Consider the following 18,467-nt stretch of genomic DNA (forward strand, 5'->3'; position numbering starts at 1 on the left):
ACATAATGATGGACTGGAAAAGTATTTCAGAAACTTGTACCCCAGCGTGGTGTAGTGGTTAAGAGCGGTGGTTTGGAGTGGTGGACTCTAATCCGGACAACTGCATTTGATTCCCTACTCCTCCACATGAGCAGCAGACACTAATCTGGTGAACCGGGTTGGTTTCCCCATTCCTACACATCAAGCCAACTGAGTGACCTTGGGCTAGTCACCGCTGTTAGAGCTCTCTCAGCCCCACCTACCTCCCAGGGTGTCTGTTGTGGGGAGGGGAAGGTGATTGTAAGCTGCTTCGATTCTTCCTTAAGTGATAAAGTTGGCATATAAAAACCAACTCTTCTCCTTCTCCTCCTCCTCCCCCCCCCCTTGCTGTGGCTGTGAGAAACTGCCTTTATGCTAAAGACTTAGAACTCAGTGCTGCACACATGTTTCCTAGCTTAATTATCAGTAATGGAGGTTGGAAGTGAGGATGTTCTGTCGTTTAGGGGCCCTTTTAACGTCTGTGCAAATTGCGTTATGTACTTGGTGATTCTGAATTTTATCCTTTGTATTTGTGGATCCTGACCGGAACTGCACCCAATGAGTTTTTTGGTTTGGGAATAAATAGAGTGGTCCTTAGTCGAGCAAGAATGCTCATGCAACCTCCCAGAAGCTTCAGCTGATGTACAGCAATACAACAGAGAAAGGAAGCAGGCAGTTCATAACTACGTAAAAGGAATGGAACCCGCACGTGTGCTATTTATCTCCGACAGCGCTGACCTCAACCACTAAATCTGTTTTTCCATCCCCGTCATGGCGACATTTGTAGTGCAATCCTACAGAGAGTGATATCCTTCTAAGTACATAGAAGTCAATGGGCTGAGAAGGGTGTAACTGCTTAGGATTGCACTGTTGTAATTGTATGCTGCCAACACAACATGATGCTCTTTTGCTCCGTAGAATAACTGCTTCTCATGGATTGTTTCTAATGTTCATTAGAATATCCAGTCTTATTCAGAAACATTCAAGATGGAAAAGTTTTTCTTCTTGGCCATCCTGATTGTGATTGTGATGGGGTACTTGAACATTGAAGCTAATTGATGTTGAGTGGCCTAGAGAGTGAACCCTTTACTCACCAGTGACTAGAAGCCATTGATGGACATATCCTCTACGAATCTGTCTCAACTTCTTTTAAAGTGATCTGTAAGCCTAGTGCAAGTGCAGCCAACAGGCCTAGAGATCCCAATGGATGCAATTTTCTTCACCCCTTCTTCTTCCTCAAGCATGTAGGACATTACCTGGAATGAGAGATATTTTCTTTCTCTCCTTCGGGCCCAGAGTTTACTTCAAAGACTGAAGTGACTAACATCAAATCTTTAAATACCCCCCTGCTATGTCCCCCCCTCAATTGGCTTATAACTTAGTAGAACAGATAGCCACATGATTAAGATGACTGCATTGGGGGGAAAGCATAGGAACAAACCTCTAGCTGTGGCTTCTTATAACCAAACAGAAACCATTGCAAATTATATGTGCAATCAGATGCAGTTCACTGTGTACAGTGGCCATTTCAGAAAAGGGCAGCTCGGTGTGCTATGGCTTGATGAAGAGTGTCATGAAGAAGGGAAGATTAAAAGGTGCAGACAAGGGAGGGATAAGAATGTCTGTGCCTCAAAGTCATTGAGCCAGGCTGTGCTGTTGTAAATTCAGTGTGCTTACGCGAATTGCTGAAAACCAAAAAGGAGTCTTGTGGCTGACAAGTTTAGTGACACAGAAGCAGAGCCCACTTTATCAGATGCATAAAGTGGTTCCACCGCCATTGTAATCTGTCCAGGCAGAGGGAAAGATTGTGAAATGTCAATTTATTTATTTAGGTATTTATATCTAAGGCATATATTTATATCTAAGGCATAGATATTTATACCAAAGGCAGCTTACAACATAGTTGTCCCCTCCTCCATTTTATCATCACAAGAACAACCCTGTGAGGTAAGTTAGGCAGACAATGTGTAACTAGACCAAGGTCACCCAGCGGGCTTCCATGTCATAGTGGGCATTTGAACTTGGGTCTCCCAGATCTTAGCCCAACACTGTAACACCCATTGGAGAACAACCTTAATTTGAAGTGGATGTCTGTCTGTGTGTGTGTGTGGGGGGGGGGAGATGACTCTTGAGCATTTGGATGCCCCATTGCTATCTGTAAATGAACTCGATGGGTACATGCAGTCTGGGCCATCTTTGAAATGTGATGTCATGATCCGGAAAGCCAAAGCTGTCTTGTTTGTGTTGTCAATACAGCAATCCAATCAAATATATACAGCTGTCTTATACTGAGCAATGGTATTAGCCTGTCAAGGTTAGTATTATGTACTCTAACTGGCAGCAGCTCTCCAGGGTCTCAGGCAGAGGTCTTTCACATCACTTATTGCCTGAGCCATTTAACTGGAGATGCCAGGGATTGAACCTGGGACCCTCTGAATGCAAAGTGTGTGCTCTATACTGAGCCACAGCCCCCGTGACCACTAGACCATGTTGGAATCTTGCTGTTGGCATCTTCCTTCCACCTCCTACCCTCCTGTTTTGCTTCCAGAACTTTGCAGTGTTCTTCATCTCTGTTCCTTTTAATATGGCTACTGTCTACATGGGTAGGCTGCATGGAAGAAGCATTAATAAAATTCAGCACTCTTTCCATGAGGTTTATAAAATTGGCTCCAAATAAATGAACCAGTTCCCTGGATGCAGGGACAAGTTGTCAAGCCCTTCATTTCCTCTTGGGAGCAAGCCCTGGAGTGGGGAGCCTCAAAGGCTGAGCTGGAAACTAAACTATAACAAAATAATTATATTTATTACATGATGCACACTATAAATTTGTTAAAAAAAACAAATGTGTATGAGATTTTTGTAACTGGTGTTTTTATATGTAGCCTGCATTCCAGGCCCTGTGTTTTTAACAAATTTATAGTGTACACCTTGTAATAAATAGAATTATTTTGTTATAGTTTATAGTTCCCAGCTGAACCTTTGAGGCTCCCTGTACTTTCCTGGTTTGAGCCCCCCCCCCTTTTTTTCTTGCCCAATAGCAAGCCCAGGATCACCATAGAATCATAGAATTATAGAGTTGGAAGGGGCCATACAGGCCATCTAGTCCAACCCCCCGCTTAATGCAGGATCAGCCTAAAACATCCCTGACACGTGATTGTCCAGCCTCTGCTTAAAGACTGCCAGTGAGGGGGAGCTCACCACTTCCCTAGGTAGCTGATTCCATTGTCAAACAACTCCTACTGCAAAAAAAATTTCCTACTGTCCAGCCCTTCTTTTTTCCTAATACTACAACCCTTCTTTTACATTTGAAGAGGAGAGCTGTGTCTTTTTGTGCAAGCATTGTTATTTTTCAGCAAGAATGGTCTTTCTGGGGTTTGTGGCCCATAGGTAAATAAAAGTACATTTAGGGGAGGAAGATAGGCATATAGTGGTGGCGGTGGTGGGGAGGTAGGTGAAGGTGGGAGGGTGAATGGTGATGTGGAAAGGACTGCCAACCTTTGCATTTTATTGTTAAGCCTATAATTCTTCTGCTTTCTTCTCTTGGTCTCAGACTTTCTAGCGCCCTTGTCCAAATCCTCCTATTTCTCTGCTGCTGGTAGCAGTTTGTTGTTTTTTGGCATCATGCCATCCATTTTCCAAAATGCACAGTCCAGGGCCTGTACAGTCTCCTTTATAATTTCCAGTTGTTTTTGTAAACCTTCCATTGTCTCTGTCTTCAGGTCTATCAACTGAGAAAACAGTGTTGCACTTACCTGTAATTGTTGTTCATCGAGTGGCCTTCTGTGCAGGCACATATGGGAACAAGCGCAGTTCCCATGCTGAACCGCACAAAAGCCACGAAGAATAACCAGTGTTGTGTAGTGGTCAGAGTGCTGGACTAGGATCTGGGAGGCCCAGGTTTGAATCCCCACTCTGCCATGGAAGCTTCCTGGGTGACCTCAGGCTCGTCACACATCCTTAGCTTAACCTACCTCACAGGGTTGTTGTGAGAATAAAATGAAGGAGAGGAGAATGTTGTAAGCCACTTTGGGTTCTCATTGAAGAGGAAGGTGGGGTATCAAAGTGCTTTCTATCCTAACTGGCAGTATATCTGTATATTTATTTTCTGAATTTCCTAGACTGCATTAATATAGATGTTAGTGAGTCTCAAGAAGAAAATCTTTCTCTTCATTAAAACGAGTGAGGAGGCATTTGTCCTTTTCTTTTACATAAGGCAAGATAAGTGTTCCCACATTGGAACTGTAAAGCGACAGAGTATGGAATCTTTTGAAGAATGTTCTTAGTGGTAATTGTTTAAAAAGGTGATAAAACAATATTGACAAGGTGAATGGAGGAAGGAGGAATTATGGAGGGGCTGTGGCTCAGCGGTAGAGCATCTGCTTGGAATGCAGAAGGGCCCAGGTTCAATCCCCGGCATCTCCAGTTAAAGGGAGCAGGCAAGTAGGTGATGTAAAAGACCTCTGCCTGAGACCCTGGAGAGCCGCTGCCTGTCTGAGTAGACAATACTGACCTTGATGGACCGAGGGTCTGATTCAGTATAAGGCAGCTTCATGTGTTCATGGCACTCACTATTTAGAGATGTTTTTGACATTGTTGAGTAGGTGCCCACTGCCCATGACACCAGTACAACATTACTCCATGCAACCATATACATCCTACCTTATGAAGAATTCTATATAATTGTTAAACTTGCATGCTCATATGTCAGCGAAACAGTTGGTCGAGTGAAGGCACTTGCTGTATTTTTGGTGGTGGGGGTATCTCTTTTGTACAGACAGTTTGATAACCTATGTTTGGGTCGTATCTTCTAGAAAACAGACTCAGAAAGTTTGACTGGTTTTCTTGGCACAGGATTTCTTTGTGCCAGTGCTACGCCTCCAGACATGGCATTGGGTATATGCCATTCTTAGCAACTGGAGATGTGTTGTTGATTTTTACCAGGGAAATGTGCTAAAGTGTTTGTATGTGTGTGTGAGTAAGGTTAGTGAGTGTGTATAGTGGTAGTGTTTGGGTTAACTAACCTCCTCTTCTCTCCCTTTCTCTCAGCACTGGGAGGTATTTAAGACAATCACAGAAGTATTTATTCTGGTTCCGGCTCTTCTTGGCTTGAAGGGTAACCTTGAAATGACCTTGGCATCTAGACTTTCTACTGCTGTAAGTGTCAACCTTGGGTTTGTGTATTTGTTGGGGGAGGCCGGTTATGCGCAAAGATGTGTTCATTCATTCCTTTTGTTTGGAAAGAATGGTTCTGAAAGTTGATTAATAGAGTTTTTACTCCCCATTTATGACACTGGATTGTATTAAACTTGCTTCTTCTTACAAAGTAAGTTCCTGAGCAACAGTTTAAGGGACAGTGAATAAGAATGCTTCTCCTACACGACTGAGCCAGAACAGAGTTTAATCGCTCTCCCTGTTACTGTGGACAGCTGTGTAAATCTGATGAAAAGTGACAGTTTGCTACAGCTGTTTATGGTGTGCGGAAAGAACAAATGGTACCCAGCAGGATATTTGCTCATGTTATACACAGTCTGCTCTTCCTGCCATATGCCTGTGATGTCTCGTGTTTGCAGCTGAGTGGGTCCCAAGTGTGGCAAGGTTGAAGACCACTCACTGCCTTACATTATTCATTTCATGTACATACCTTCTTTGGAGTCTACATTTTCTGTATGCAACAAGAAAACTGGAGCTTGGCAGTAGCCATAACTTGAGTGGGCAGAAGCTCCCTGGTTCAGTCCATGACCTGTTCAGTTCAGGATCTCAGGTAGCAAGTGCTGAGAACTGGATCTCTGCTCAGCATGGTGGGAGCTGCTGCCTGTTGCAGTAGACAATAGTGGGTTGACTCAGTATAAAGCAGTGAAGCTTGCTTTGGAGTTGCTTCTCAAGCAAGTGGTGGTCCCAGATCAGATCTCCTGCCCATCATAATGAATACAGAACAGATTGCTGATTTAATGTTCATGAGGCCAAGCTGAACTTGAATCTGTGGAGAAACAAATAGTATTATCCAAATAATGTTGCCTTTTGGTAGCATGGACTCCACTTTTTCATATGTTGGAGTTTCTTTGCTTTCTGGCCACAAAGGCATGCATTGTCTCCTATTCATCATTCCAAGTACAGTATTTCTCTGACTACCCTACACAAGGTCATACATAAGACTGGGTCACAGGGGTCCTGGTAAGAGAATATTTATTAAAATATCTTCTGACTCTGTCTATACATGAGACCTTCAAGGCATCTAACAACCCTAACCTAATGAAACAAAATCACTAGTTGCACAGTATCCAGAAATATAATAAAACGCAACACACAGAGAGAAGAATAAAGCTTCAGCAGCACTAGCTGTCAAGAATCGAGTAAAAGAACCAACAGAATTAATTTTCCATGTAGGTTAAATACATATCAGAACAGTAGTATCTTCATGTAGTGTCTAAAGGCAAGCACAGGGCACCAGATTAGCCTCTTGGGTACAGAGTTCCAAAACCTGGGTACCACCACCAAAAAGGGCCTGTTGTGTGCCCATCTTCCACACTTTAGATGATGATGGGACACTGAACAGATCATTACCTGAAGGCCTAAGAATACAAGTAAGCTGACGTGGAACAATGCAGTCCCTTGGGCAATGAACAACATTATCTACAGTGTTGGACATACATTTGATGGAGCTGTTATAACTGTAAAAAGCTGTTGGAAGGAGGTATTCAGGAGGTACCAGAAAACAGAGTGTTGGAAGGGCTCGAGGATCATGGCCGCTTCCCCACCTTCTCCTTTCCACTGGACCCCTTTCTGATCCCCAAAAAATTTATTCCCAAGATTGAGGGACTTGCCTATGCTAAGTACACAATAGCTTAATCTGTGGAAATGTAAAATTGGGTGATTCCTAATTTTGCTGGCCTTGGTTGTAAACATCTACTCTGTATGGTCAGATTCTGTTTTACCTGTTTTATCTGGCATACTAGCTGCAAATAAAATTTATTTATTTATTAAGTACACAGTGCCCTGACCTGGATGGCCCAGGCTAGCCTGATCTCGTCAGATCTCAGAAGCTAAGCAGGGTCATCCCTGGTTAGTATTTGGATGGGAGACCACCAAGGAAGTCCAGGGTTGCTGTGCAGAGGAAGGCACTGACAAACCACCTCTCTTAGTCTCTTGCCATGAAAACCCCCCAAAAGGGGTCGCCATAAGTCAGCTGTGACTTGATGGCACTTTACACACACATTAAGTACACAGTAGTACAGCTGTGTCGGTCAGATAGCTGTAGGAGAAAGGAGATGAAATCACTCCTTCCTTTCTCTTCTATGAGCTGAGCTCCACTCACATAAAAAGGGGCAAAAGGATGATCATTTTCGCACTGGCCGTTTGCAGGATCCATGCCAAAATATTGTTTATTCCACAAGTTCTTTTAAATGTTATGAGCAAATGTATAAATAAAAACCACAGAGTTAGTCAGAAATCTGCTGACTGCTGCTGAAAGGATTATTACAAGCAATTGGAAAAGTAATAGGAAGCTGTCTATTGAGGGATGGTTTAGGGAAGCCCAGTAAATCACGTTAATGAATAAATGGACAGTTGTTGAATATATGCAGTGGAGAATTAATCGCTGTTGATTAATTTACTAAACTTGTGTGCCATTTATTTGTGTTTCTGAATCAAAATAATTCTACAGCATGTTCACGAGCGTTGTCAATATTAAATATATAAAGAGAAATCATAGCAGTGATTGGCTTAATTATATGTTATTTGTATTTTATGTTGTGTGTTTTGTTTAATTGGTTGTACATCGTTCTTGTACGGTTTGGTATACCAGTCTTATCACCAAGTCCTCAGTGGTGACTGCCTCTCCCCCTTACCCCACACAAAATCCATTCTTTCCCCCTGGATTCTCAGCAAATTCAAGAAGACTCAGGGGAGAGGAGAGGCCACCTCTCACTTTCTGCAGAGGTTTGGAGAAGCGAAGAATCAGCCAAAAATTTCTGCTGTAGCTTGGAAAAGACTTCCTTACCATATCAGCACAAATGAGAGAAGATCCAACCTCTATCCCCAAGGTGTGTGCATGCCAGGGGACTTGCAGGGGGTGGTGCAAGGTTGGTGGAAACCACACATACATGCAAGACTGGCTGGTAAGCCAAACCAAATCTTGTGGACCCTTCACCATGAAGTAATCTGCCCTTAATATTCCACCTAAAATCCGAACGGAAGACATTGCAAATGAAGGGTAGGACGGTGCAGGTAGGAGAAGAATCAGTCAAGTGTCTGGGGTCACCAGGGGCAGGAAGCAAAATTAGTCCTCGCTTAATGGTATCGTCTTTCACCTCTTCTCCTCCTAGTAAATGAATGGTTACCATTCTTATGGAGACGTGTTTAGAGTCACATTTAGGGCACAGCCCCCTCAGAAGTTCCCAAGGCCAATTTGAAAAAAAGGGAGCTGTGTGACAGCCAACTCTGGTGTAGCCTTGGAAAGCTTTCAAATATTTCCTGTCTCTGAGGAGAACAGAGCAATCTCTTTGTGTGTGTGTGTGCGTGTGCGTGTGTGCATGCACGCATTCGTATATAGAGCATTAGTCTGCTCTGTTGCCCTGACTTTTATTAGATTACCTCAAGCAAAAATGTGGAAGTTGTACAGGCTTCTCTTGTTCCCAAAGAAAGTACAGTTGGACAGTAAGGTAAACATGCCTAAGCGCTCATCATCTGCACCGCTATCCTTGGCAAGCTGGCTCCACCACATGTCAGTTGATGTCCGACTCATACTACCAGGGAGAGGACAAGAACATGTATGCCCTGCAGGAATTGAAGTGGGAGAGCTCTCGTTAGAGAAGGGGAAAAGTCAGTGATGCAGAAGATAGTTACGGGCCACTGCCACACTGCTGGCAAAATGCAGGTGCAACACTTCTGTGGCTGGCTCTGTTCCCTACCATACCTGTCAGTGCAAAGGTTGATGTTTTTGCTTCTGCCTCCTAGGCTAACACTGGACAGCTGGATGATCCCCATGAACAGTGGAAAATGGCCACCTGTAATTTGGCCTTGATTCAGGTAAGCAAGATCTCACTTTTATTCAAGAAGACTTAAAGGCATTACTGAAATGCAGCTTCCTAAGGTCGTTCCCATTCTCAGAGTGGCATGAGGCTGAAGGACGTTTTGAGGAATCCCTGTAGCAATTTTGTTTTACAATTAGTGGTGAGAATAGCCTTTCTCATGTGTAATGTCCTAATGACTGCATGTGTTAAAATCAAGCTGTGACAGTATCTTACCTTAGAGTCAGGGCCTGCCAGTCCTTGCTTTTAGGTTCATAGGATACTCAAGAAGAGGACAAATTGCTTGTGATGAAAACTGGTGTTATTGAGGTTTAACAAGGGGGTTATAAGCACGGTGGTGGTTATATAGGAAAATCAAGCAAAGAAAGGTTTATTACAACCCTCCCTGAAGACTGAGGATCCCTGACAGTTCTCTAGAGATGTCACTCCCTAGGATGAATTGCTGGTCACACATAGGCGCAGTTCCCTGTTGACCAGTGAGATCCAAAGACCATGAGGTTTGCCTGGCTACATCCTAAGAATTGAAATTGTTCAAGACTGTCTGTTTCTTGGCTCCATCATCAACCAAAAGGGAGACTGCAGCCAAGAAATCAGAAGGAGACTGAGACTGGGAAGGGCACCCATGAAGGAGCTAAAAAAGATTCTTAAGTGTAAGGATGTGTCACTGGCAACCAAGATCAAATTAATTCATGCCACAGTATTCCTTATTACTATGTGGGGGTGTGAAAGCTGGACAATGAAGAAAGCTGATAGGAAGAAAGTAGATTCCTTTGAAATGTGGTGTTGGAAGAGAGTGTTGCGGATACTGTGGACCACCAAAGAAACAAATCAGTGGGTTATAGATCAAATCAAGCCAGAGTTGACCCTAGAAGTTAAAATGACTAAACTGAGGCTGTTGTACTTTGGTCACATTATGAGAAGACAAAAGTCACTGGAAAAAATCACGCTAGGAAAAGTTGAAGGCAGCAGGAAAAGAGGAAGACCCAACAAAAGATGGATTGACTCAATAAAGGAAGCCACAGCCCTCAATTTGCAAGAGCTAAGCTAGGCTGTCAAAGATAGGACATTTTGGAGGACTTTCATTCATAGGGTTGCCATGAGTCGGAAGCGACTTGACGACAATTTACACGCACACATCCTAACTGCACGTGAGTGCCAGGACCTGTCCATGGGATGCTTTTCCCACAGGCAAACTGCTTGCTGCCTTCAGTTATACTCTAACAAGCCAGGAACTGGCAGTGCAGGCTTCACTTTCGAGACAGAATGAAAGAGGACATAGAATCTGAGATTTTCAAATTGTCACCAGCCTTGCATGAACGAGGCCCTGAATTCTTATATTCACCAGAGGGCAGTAGTGTGCTTTTGTGGATAATTTAAAAGTATGTGAGTTTTAATGGTATTGTAGATGTCATTGAGGGCAAAGGCTGCTTCAGGTATTATAGGTTTGGGGGTCAATATGGCATGTATCCACAGTGTACCTCTACAATGATGTCGCTGATGTATGTACTTCACAAGTAAAAAACATACTGCAGGGAGTTGAGGCCAACTTCTGCTCTTTACAGGGAGTTTTCACAGTGAGCAGCTGGTGAAATCCATAGATGTATCTGCTCCAGTATTATGGAAGGTGCACTGCAGGTACCTGCAAAAAGGACATGTGGGAAGAAGCTCTGAAGAAAATAACGCAGAACACTTTCCAGGATTTCATTTTTTTTGTGTGTGATTAAAAGACATTTATTGGTACATCTCTTGCCCCTTACCAACAAAAGAATTTAAGCATTTATATAAATTATGGGTGTAGAAAACAGTAGCCACTGTCTGTTGAAGCATAAGTCTCTATAAATAAGACAGTCTTTGTCCAGTGTTCATGCAACTGCTCCAGTAAAAGCCCCTCCAAAATTGCTTCCAAGATAAGATCAGAGTTTCTTTTACCAAACTGGTGGAAGGTAGATTTTTAAAAAATCAGGATTCTAACAAGTCATACTGGCCTGTAGAAGCAACTACAGACATAAACATGGTGGGTAAACCTAAAGAACCAATGGTGGGTAAAGTTGAAGAGCGGAGGTATTGGCTACATGAGGATCGACCCAGGATTTCATTATTATCGGCATGATGATAGGAGGGTGTCATAATGGTGGTCTTGTGGGTTTGGGGGGATCTGATCCAAATCGCCTGAGCGGCAAACTACACTTTACACACAAGCATGTGTAAGGAAGCCCAGGATTATTAAAAAATAAATAAAAATAAAAAGCAGTTTAAGGAGGTGGTCGTTTTGAATAGAGAAGTGTGTTGTGAATGGGAGAAGGATGGTCTGCCAGTTCATGCAAGCCTTTTTTCTAATCAAATCTTCCCTTCCCACCACTTCTCCTCCCCCCACCCCCCGCGAAGTGGCTCCAGAGGTGTTGCTTAATGTATTGATATCCCATCTTTCCAGATATATCACCCGAGGCAGGGCACAGTAAAATGGCTTACAATGCTACATTCAAAATACTAAAACTAATAGTGAAATTTTGTATAATCCAGTATAACGATTAGCAGCAAGAACAATGACAAATAGCAATGAAATAATGAGCAAATTTTTAAAAACCCACCCTAAAACCAGTCAGTGAAAGCATGAGAAAATAAAAGTTTTTTAGCTAGTGGGCTTCATAGAAATAATTGAATGAGGCCATATATCCCATTTACAGGTATTGGTTTAACTGATTTTTATATGATTTATTAGATAATCAGTGAAGATGTTTTCAAAAGTGGTATGACCTTCTAAAGCAGTGGTTCCCAACCTTTTTTTGACCAGGGACCACTAGGACTTTTTTATTCGGTGCAGGGACCCCAAGGTTCAAAATAAAAATTCTGAGAATTTGAAAATAAACTTTAATCATAACTGTTACTTAAACATTAAACTTAGAATAATATTTGAATATATATTTTATAATAGAGAACTTTTAATTGAAAATATTAATTTATTATGGGTTTATAACTTTGTTTCATGGACCTTAGTTTAGTTCTCGCGGACCCCTGGGGGTCCACGGATCCCTGGTTGGGAACCAGTGTTCTAAAGCATCGAGATATTTCTTCTTTTGTGTTATGTTATATATTGTGTTAAATAAGTTTATTGCATTATGCTTTAATCATGTCTTTGGTGTGAATTTATTAGGTGTTTTCATGATTAGAAGTAATCCCAGTCTTACCTGTATTATCTTTTTTATCGGTTTGATTTTTTTTAAATTTTCTGTACTTTTTTCTTTTTCTTGTATTAATATATAAAATAAATAACTATTTAGACAAAAACAAGAACAAAGGTTTACCCTTGAAAGGCAATTGCATCTGGATTGCTGTGGAAGGGGAACCTAAGTCCGAGGAAGGAGAAGGTTAAGCACATCTGTTCCTGGTCCCTTCCTTACTCAAAAAGACTCCCTTTGGAAGATTATTTTCGTTTTAAAAAAAGGGCTTCCCTATGTACTGTTTGTGTGAAGTATATATATTTTTTTCTCACTTTACAACATAGGGCCAGATTCCTACAGGAGGGTTTGCAAACTGCCCCCCCCCGAATATGATCTCTAAGACTTTCTGTCCTTCATTGTTTTTGCTCAATAGACACAAGCCACCGTAGTAGGACTCCTGGCAGCTGTAGTAGCCGTCCTTTTCAAGGCCATAGCCAAAGGGTACGTGGAGCTGAACCAGGCAGCCATGCTGTGTGCCAGCAGCGTGACGACGGCATTCATCGCTGCCCTCTCGCTCGGTGAGTGTCTCTTGGATTGCCCTTTCCCCATGTCTTTGAAAGTGTGTTGTTCTAGCTCCCCACGTGGGCTTCAGTTCCTCGTTTCCCCTCACAGTTACTCGGCGGCTGATGTCAAGCGATCGTTTGCATGGAAGGTGAGATTAGGATGAGGCTTTAGAGGAGGAGGAGAAGGGAGCTGACACGAAGTGCCAAGCACACAAAGGACTTTGGTCACAAGAGGCATCAAGAAACTGGGGACATTAAGTGGGTTGACCCTGGTTGCTTTCTCTAAATGGTGAAGCTTGACTCATCCACACCGGCAACTCCTTTGAGGGTGCTGTTTAAATATGATGGTAACCCTCCATTCTGAGGAAACAACTCTCAAAGCGGTGGACTCTGGCCTGGAGAACCGGGTTTGATTTCCTATTCCTCCACATGAGCAGCAGAGGCTAATCATAGAATCATAGAGTTGGAAGGGACCACCAGGGCCATCAAGTCCAACCTTCTGCACAATGCAGGAAATTCACAACTACCTCCCCCCCCCACACCCCTAGTGACCAGAAGATGGCCAAGATGCCCTCCCTCTCATCATCTGCCTAATCAGCATTGCTGACAGATGGCCATCTAACCTCTTCTTAAAAACCTCCAGGGAAGGAGAGCTTACCACCTCCCAAGGAAGCCTGTTCCACTGAGGAACCGCTCTAATCTGGTGAACTGGATTTGTTTCCCCTCTCCTACACATGAAGCCAGCTGGGTGACCTTGGGCAAGTTACAGCTCTGTTAGAGCTCTCTCAGTCCCACCTACCTCACAGGGTGTCTGTTGTGGGGAGGGGAAGAGAAGGTGATTGTAAGCAGGTTTGAGTCTCCCTTCAGCGGTAGAGAAAGTCAGCATATAAAAACCAACTCTTCTTTTTACTTCAGTCAGTCTGATGAACAGAACTGTGCAGAAATCTATAGGGCTACCTTCACTCCCACCCATTGCAGCAAGAATCCTCTACTCCTTCTGCCGCCACACAACTACTGTAGGATCAGGGATGATACAATAATACCAGGAGGAAGCTGCTGCCGCTGTTCCTCAATAAGAGTCAGTGGAGAGCGAGGACGATGTAGTAGTTAGATCGTTGAACTAGAATTTGGCAGACTCAGATGCAAATCCCCTTGTAGCCATGAAAGCTCAACCTTGGGCCAGTCGCTCTCAGCCCTAACCTACTACACAGTGTTGTTGTGAGGAAGAGAGAATGCTGCTGTACGCTGCTTTGGTTCCTCATGAGAAGTAAAATGGAGTATAAATATCTAAAATATAAAACATACTTGTAAAATAGAGTATGAAAAAAACCAAGTTTACCACAGTACTTAAAATACACATAAATAACATGTGGAAAAAATATGCTAGAGCAGATGGAAAACGCCCAGTTTTGAATTTGACAAGTAAACAAAGTGTTGATAGTACTTAAAAATGCATAGAAAGCTATTGGCCGTATTAATACATCACATTTAAGTGTGTGTGTGTCTGCATGAGAGAGAGAACATGATCAAGAAATAATAGTATTCCTTATTGAAAGATTTTAAAGAACTAGCAACATTAATTTCCTACACAAAAGCAATGGAATCTTTTGGTACCTTAAAGCCTAACATATATTTTTCCTCTTTCAGTGGAAGAGGCACAGCGATCCCTTTGATTAAAGCAAGAAGTGTTTATTATCTTCTCATCTTGTCTTTTAGACTACAGGAATGTCTATACACTTTCTCTGTAGTACGGTAACACTTGACTCTGACATGTGCTTTTTTGAAAAGCCCTCCAAATATACCTGAAGTCTTTAATTTTTTAAAATAAAATTCAGGGCAAGAACTTCTAATAGAAACACATTGTTTGTCTTAAGGTGCTTGCCAGTGAAGACAGGTCCTCAGTGTCAGAGGATGCTTATTTTGTATTCGCTATGGACTTTCTTCATCATCTCAACCCCCCAACACTGCATTTTCCATACTCCTATTCCTGACTTCGCCTGATATTCCGGCACCTTCTTCAGCAATACCTCATTCACGCCCCGATACACATAACAATCTCTGTTCACATGGATCTGTGAGGCTGAGCTCCCTGAGAAACGAGAGGGTGATATAAAGCTCCCTTAGAAAGGGCAGCGATTGAAAGAGCTCTCTGTGAGGAGAAGGTGGGGCAGGGGGAAGGCAAAGGCCATTGTGCAGGTGGTGGATCCATGAGAAGAGGCCGGCCAGATGGTACATGTATCTGACCCCAGGGCCAGAACTGCCAGCTGGGGGAGCTTCAGGAGAAGGGACACATCCCTCCTTCCTGTAGACCGAGGCCAGAAGTGAACTGCAAGCCAGATGGTGAGCTGCTGTGCATCTTGGATAACAAAGTGCATAAAGGTCTCTGGCTGTAGCCAAAGGGAAGGCTGTGCCTTCTTAGGGAGACTTGACAGAACATACAAACATAATTCTCCCCCCCCCCCTTTTGATGTATATAAGCATTTAAACCCAGCAAGAGGCAGGCCCATTTGTGGAGGAGTAGCACCCGTTCCCCCAGCACCTTATATCATGCACATGTGTGTTTTCTCTTTCCATACTACATGCATTCTGTGTTCCATTTCAGCAGGAAAGGTTCATTTCTGGTAGAGGCCTATTTGCTCAGAATTATTGCTTTAGGCTAATTCCTTTGCTCAAACATGGTTACCAGCAGTTTCATAAACAACTCCTCACAAGGACCCAGGTTTACAAACCTTTAGGAAAGCAAACGTACCCCTCAGAATTTGTGCCCTCTATCCAGACCTCATCCATTATGGGGGGTGGGGGGAACCCTAAGCCAAGAAGCCGAAACGTTCTTGCTGAGGGCATACATCTCCCCTTTCTGAATTCGGCTTTAACTCTAAGGAGTTCTTGAAACAATGGGGATTATGAAAAGCAGTTTCGTACAGTGTTTCATAAAGCAGCTGCTAATGGAATAGAAGAAATGTGCCAGCCTTCCACAAGAGAGCAGCATAAGACTGTTGCTTAAAAAGGAAGCTGCTGTCAGAAATGTACCACACCAGAAATGCTTGGGTGTCAATTCAATGAGGAGCTGAGACTGGGATCTTGGGGTGCGGGAGACCCTGCATTTAAGCAAGATCAGTCTTCTTTGAAGTCTGGCTGTTGGAAACAGAATGCTGGACTAGGTGTCTGATCCAGCTAGGAAGTCCTTAGGTTCTTTGTTCTGGTTTAGATGCTTCTTAGGCATGTTCTCAAGCACTTTTTTATATATAATACACATGTGTGTGTGAGAGAGAGAGAGAGCGAGAGAGAGAATTTGAGGAAACAGCAATTAATCCTTTTTTCATATATACCTGGGAGAAGTTTGCAATTCCTATCCTGGGGGACTTATGAATGGGCTTTTTTTTGCCCACAACTGCTGACACTTTTATATGGTCTCGCTCCTCAGACTCCCTGCTAGCAACTTTGTAACCCACCGACCCATTATCCTGAGCACTAGTTGCAAGTTATATAGACAATTTATCTATTCCAGTGGTGGCCAACGTTGCTGTCTATCAATCTAGTACATTTATAACCCATCCTTCCTCCAAGGAACTCAAAGCAGCTTACATGGTTTTTCCTTCCCCATTTTATCCTCACAACAACACTGTGAAGTAGATCAGGCTGAGAGAGGGTGACTGGCCCAAGGTCACCCTGCAAGTTTCCATGGCAGAGTAGGTACTTGAACTCAGGTCCTCCAGAACCTACCCTGACACCATGCTGGCTATCTAAGTTATAAGGTTTAAGAAATGCATACAGAAATAATTAAATGGCTGAGAATTGCAGCCCCTACTTTTCCCCACCCATCTTCTTTGCACTTTCTTCGCTTTTTTTTCTCCCCAGCAGCTGTTATTCTTCTGCCGCACCCTTGTGGCAGCTCAACCCAAGTGCTCCCTCTCTTCTCCCACCTTTTCAGCCTACACACAAGCCCTGTGCAAAAACTACTGCTCCTCCTGTCTTTGCATGCTCTTGGAGAGCTTGGGGGTGGAAGACTCAATCTCAAACAGTTCCGGAACTGCAGCCAAACGTTTTGCTCATCCTCTAATATGTCTCTCTTGTAGGTCTGGTGATGATCGGTGTAATCGTGGGTGCAAGGAAGGTCGGGATTAACCCAGACAATGTCGCCACCCCCATCGCGGCAAGCCTCGGAGACCTAATCACCCTTTCCTTGCTCGCGGGAATCAGCAGCACTCTCTTCAAATACATTGGTACGTTAAGGAGAGCGGCCTAGCCAGTCGAAAGAGAGAGCTAGGAAGATGGTTGAACGCAGTGGAATCCCAGTTAGATAAAGAATAGGCTACTGGACAACCAGGCAGAAATTTAGGGGATCTCTGAAGCTCCCACATTAGGGAGATGGAACTCAGCCTTATGAAACTAGTAAGATAGAATAAAGGATACCCCACTGGACAACCAGGCAGAAAGGTAGAGGATCTTGGAAGCTCCCATGTTAGGGAGATGGAACTCAGCCTAATGAAACCAGTAAGAGGAGTAGAGGTTAAGAAGGCTCCTGTATAGCTGTACAAGAAAAGGAGCTTGGCAGGTTTGGCTTGTTGTATTTCTACAAAGATGAGAAAAGTGCACTTGCCAAAATTCCCTCTTCTATAAGATAACATTAAAACTACCTCTTTCCTCCTTTACATCCAGTCTCCCTGATTCTATAGCGGGATCTAAACCCCGTGTGTCTGAACCGTCTCTGCCCCTGAGCCTTTGTAAAATAACTCCAAAACAGGGAGTATTCACCACCACGGGCTAGCTCCATTGCTGATCAGCCATTCTCATTAGAAAATTTATGTTTTAGTTATCATGAAGGTGTAGGTTTAATCTGATATATGGTTTCACTGAAAATTGCCAAGAAAATTACTCCATGGCTGACCTAGAGGGGATTCTGAGGGAAAACAACTGTGGGGGTTTGGATTGTGTTTTGCTTTAAATCTGTGGTGGATATTTTTTGGGAGGTTTTTAGCAAAAACAGATGATGCTGCAGCTGAAAATTGAGAGCAGGCTGCATGGACTAGTTAGCATTTTCAGCCTTCCTGTTACTTGTTTCACAGGCCAGCAAATATGCTGGCAGAGGCCTAATAATATTGTCCAGTTCAGTCAGTGTGGTGTAGTGGTTAAGAGCGGTGGTTTGGAGTGGTGGAGTCTGATCTGGGGAACCGGGCTTGATTCCCCACTCCTTCACATGAGCGGTGGACGCTAATCTGGTGAATTGGATTTGTTTCCCCACTCCTACACAAGAAGCCAGCTGGGCGACCTTGGGCTAGTCACAGCTCTCTCAGCCTCACCTACCTCACAGGGGAAGGGAAGATGATTGTAAGCCAGTTTGATTCTTCCTTAAGCGGTAGAGAGAGATTCTCGCCCCTCCCCCATACACAAAACACTGCAAACAGCAGAAGAAAGGTTGTAGTGGGGGGAGTTATTACAAGAAGAGGCCAGAAGATTCAGTTTCCTGACATAGTGGTATGTCGCATCACAGTGCAGAACAGTCTAGTCAAAATAATAAGTGATCTCAGTGGAGCGCATGTGAACCACTCCCAAATGTTGACAAATTGGCAAAGTAGGATGAATCTGAATCATCAGGTACAATTGTTTGCTATACTGAGCTGTGCACTCCTGATCTCAACAGAGAGTCCAAGTTTGATCGTATTGGATCAGCATATGCATTCCAACTAAGCAGCTTCTTGCTG

At 43.4% G+C, this 18,467-nt stretch overlaps 1 protein-coding gene and 1 non-coding gene across 3 annotated transcripts in view; both read left to right on the forward strand.

Annotated features, from left to right (window-relative positions):
• SLC41A3 (solute carrier family 41 member 3) overlaps window positions 1-18,467 on the forward strand; it is a 205,900-nt gene that overhangs the window by 16,622 nt on the left and 170,811 nt on the right. For both annotated transcript variants that reach the window (XM_056860143.1, XM_056860151.1), the window contains 4 exons: window positions 5,065-5,172; window positions 8,971-9,042; window positions 12,636-12,780; window positions 16,842-16,988. In XM_056860143.1, coding sequence (XP_056716121.1) covers window positions 5,065-5,172; window positions 8,971-9,042; window positions 12,636-12,780; window positions 16,842-16,988 — 472 coding nt within the window. The remainder of the gene's footprint in view (window positions 1-5,064; window positions 5,173-8,970; window positions 9,043-12,635; window positions 12,781-16,841; window positions 16,989-18,467) is intronic.
• TRNAS-GGA (transfer RNA serine (anticodon GGA)) lies at window positions 4,369-4,440 on the forward strand. The gene has a single exon. It is a non-coding gene; the product is annotated as a tRNA-Ser (tRNA).

Source organism: Euleptes europaea, chromosome 1, assembly GCF_029931775.1.
Source record: "Euleptes europaea isolate rEulEur1 chromosome 1, rEulEur1.hap1, whole genome shotgun sequence".
In the NCBI taxonomy this organism is placed as follows: domain Eukaryota; kingdom Metazoa; phylum Chordata; class Lepidosauria; order Squamata; family Sphaerodactylidae; genus Euleptes; species Euleptes europaea.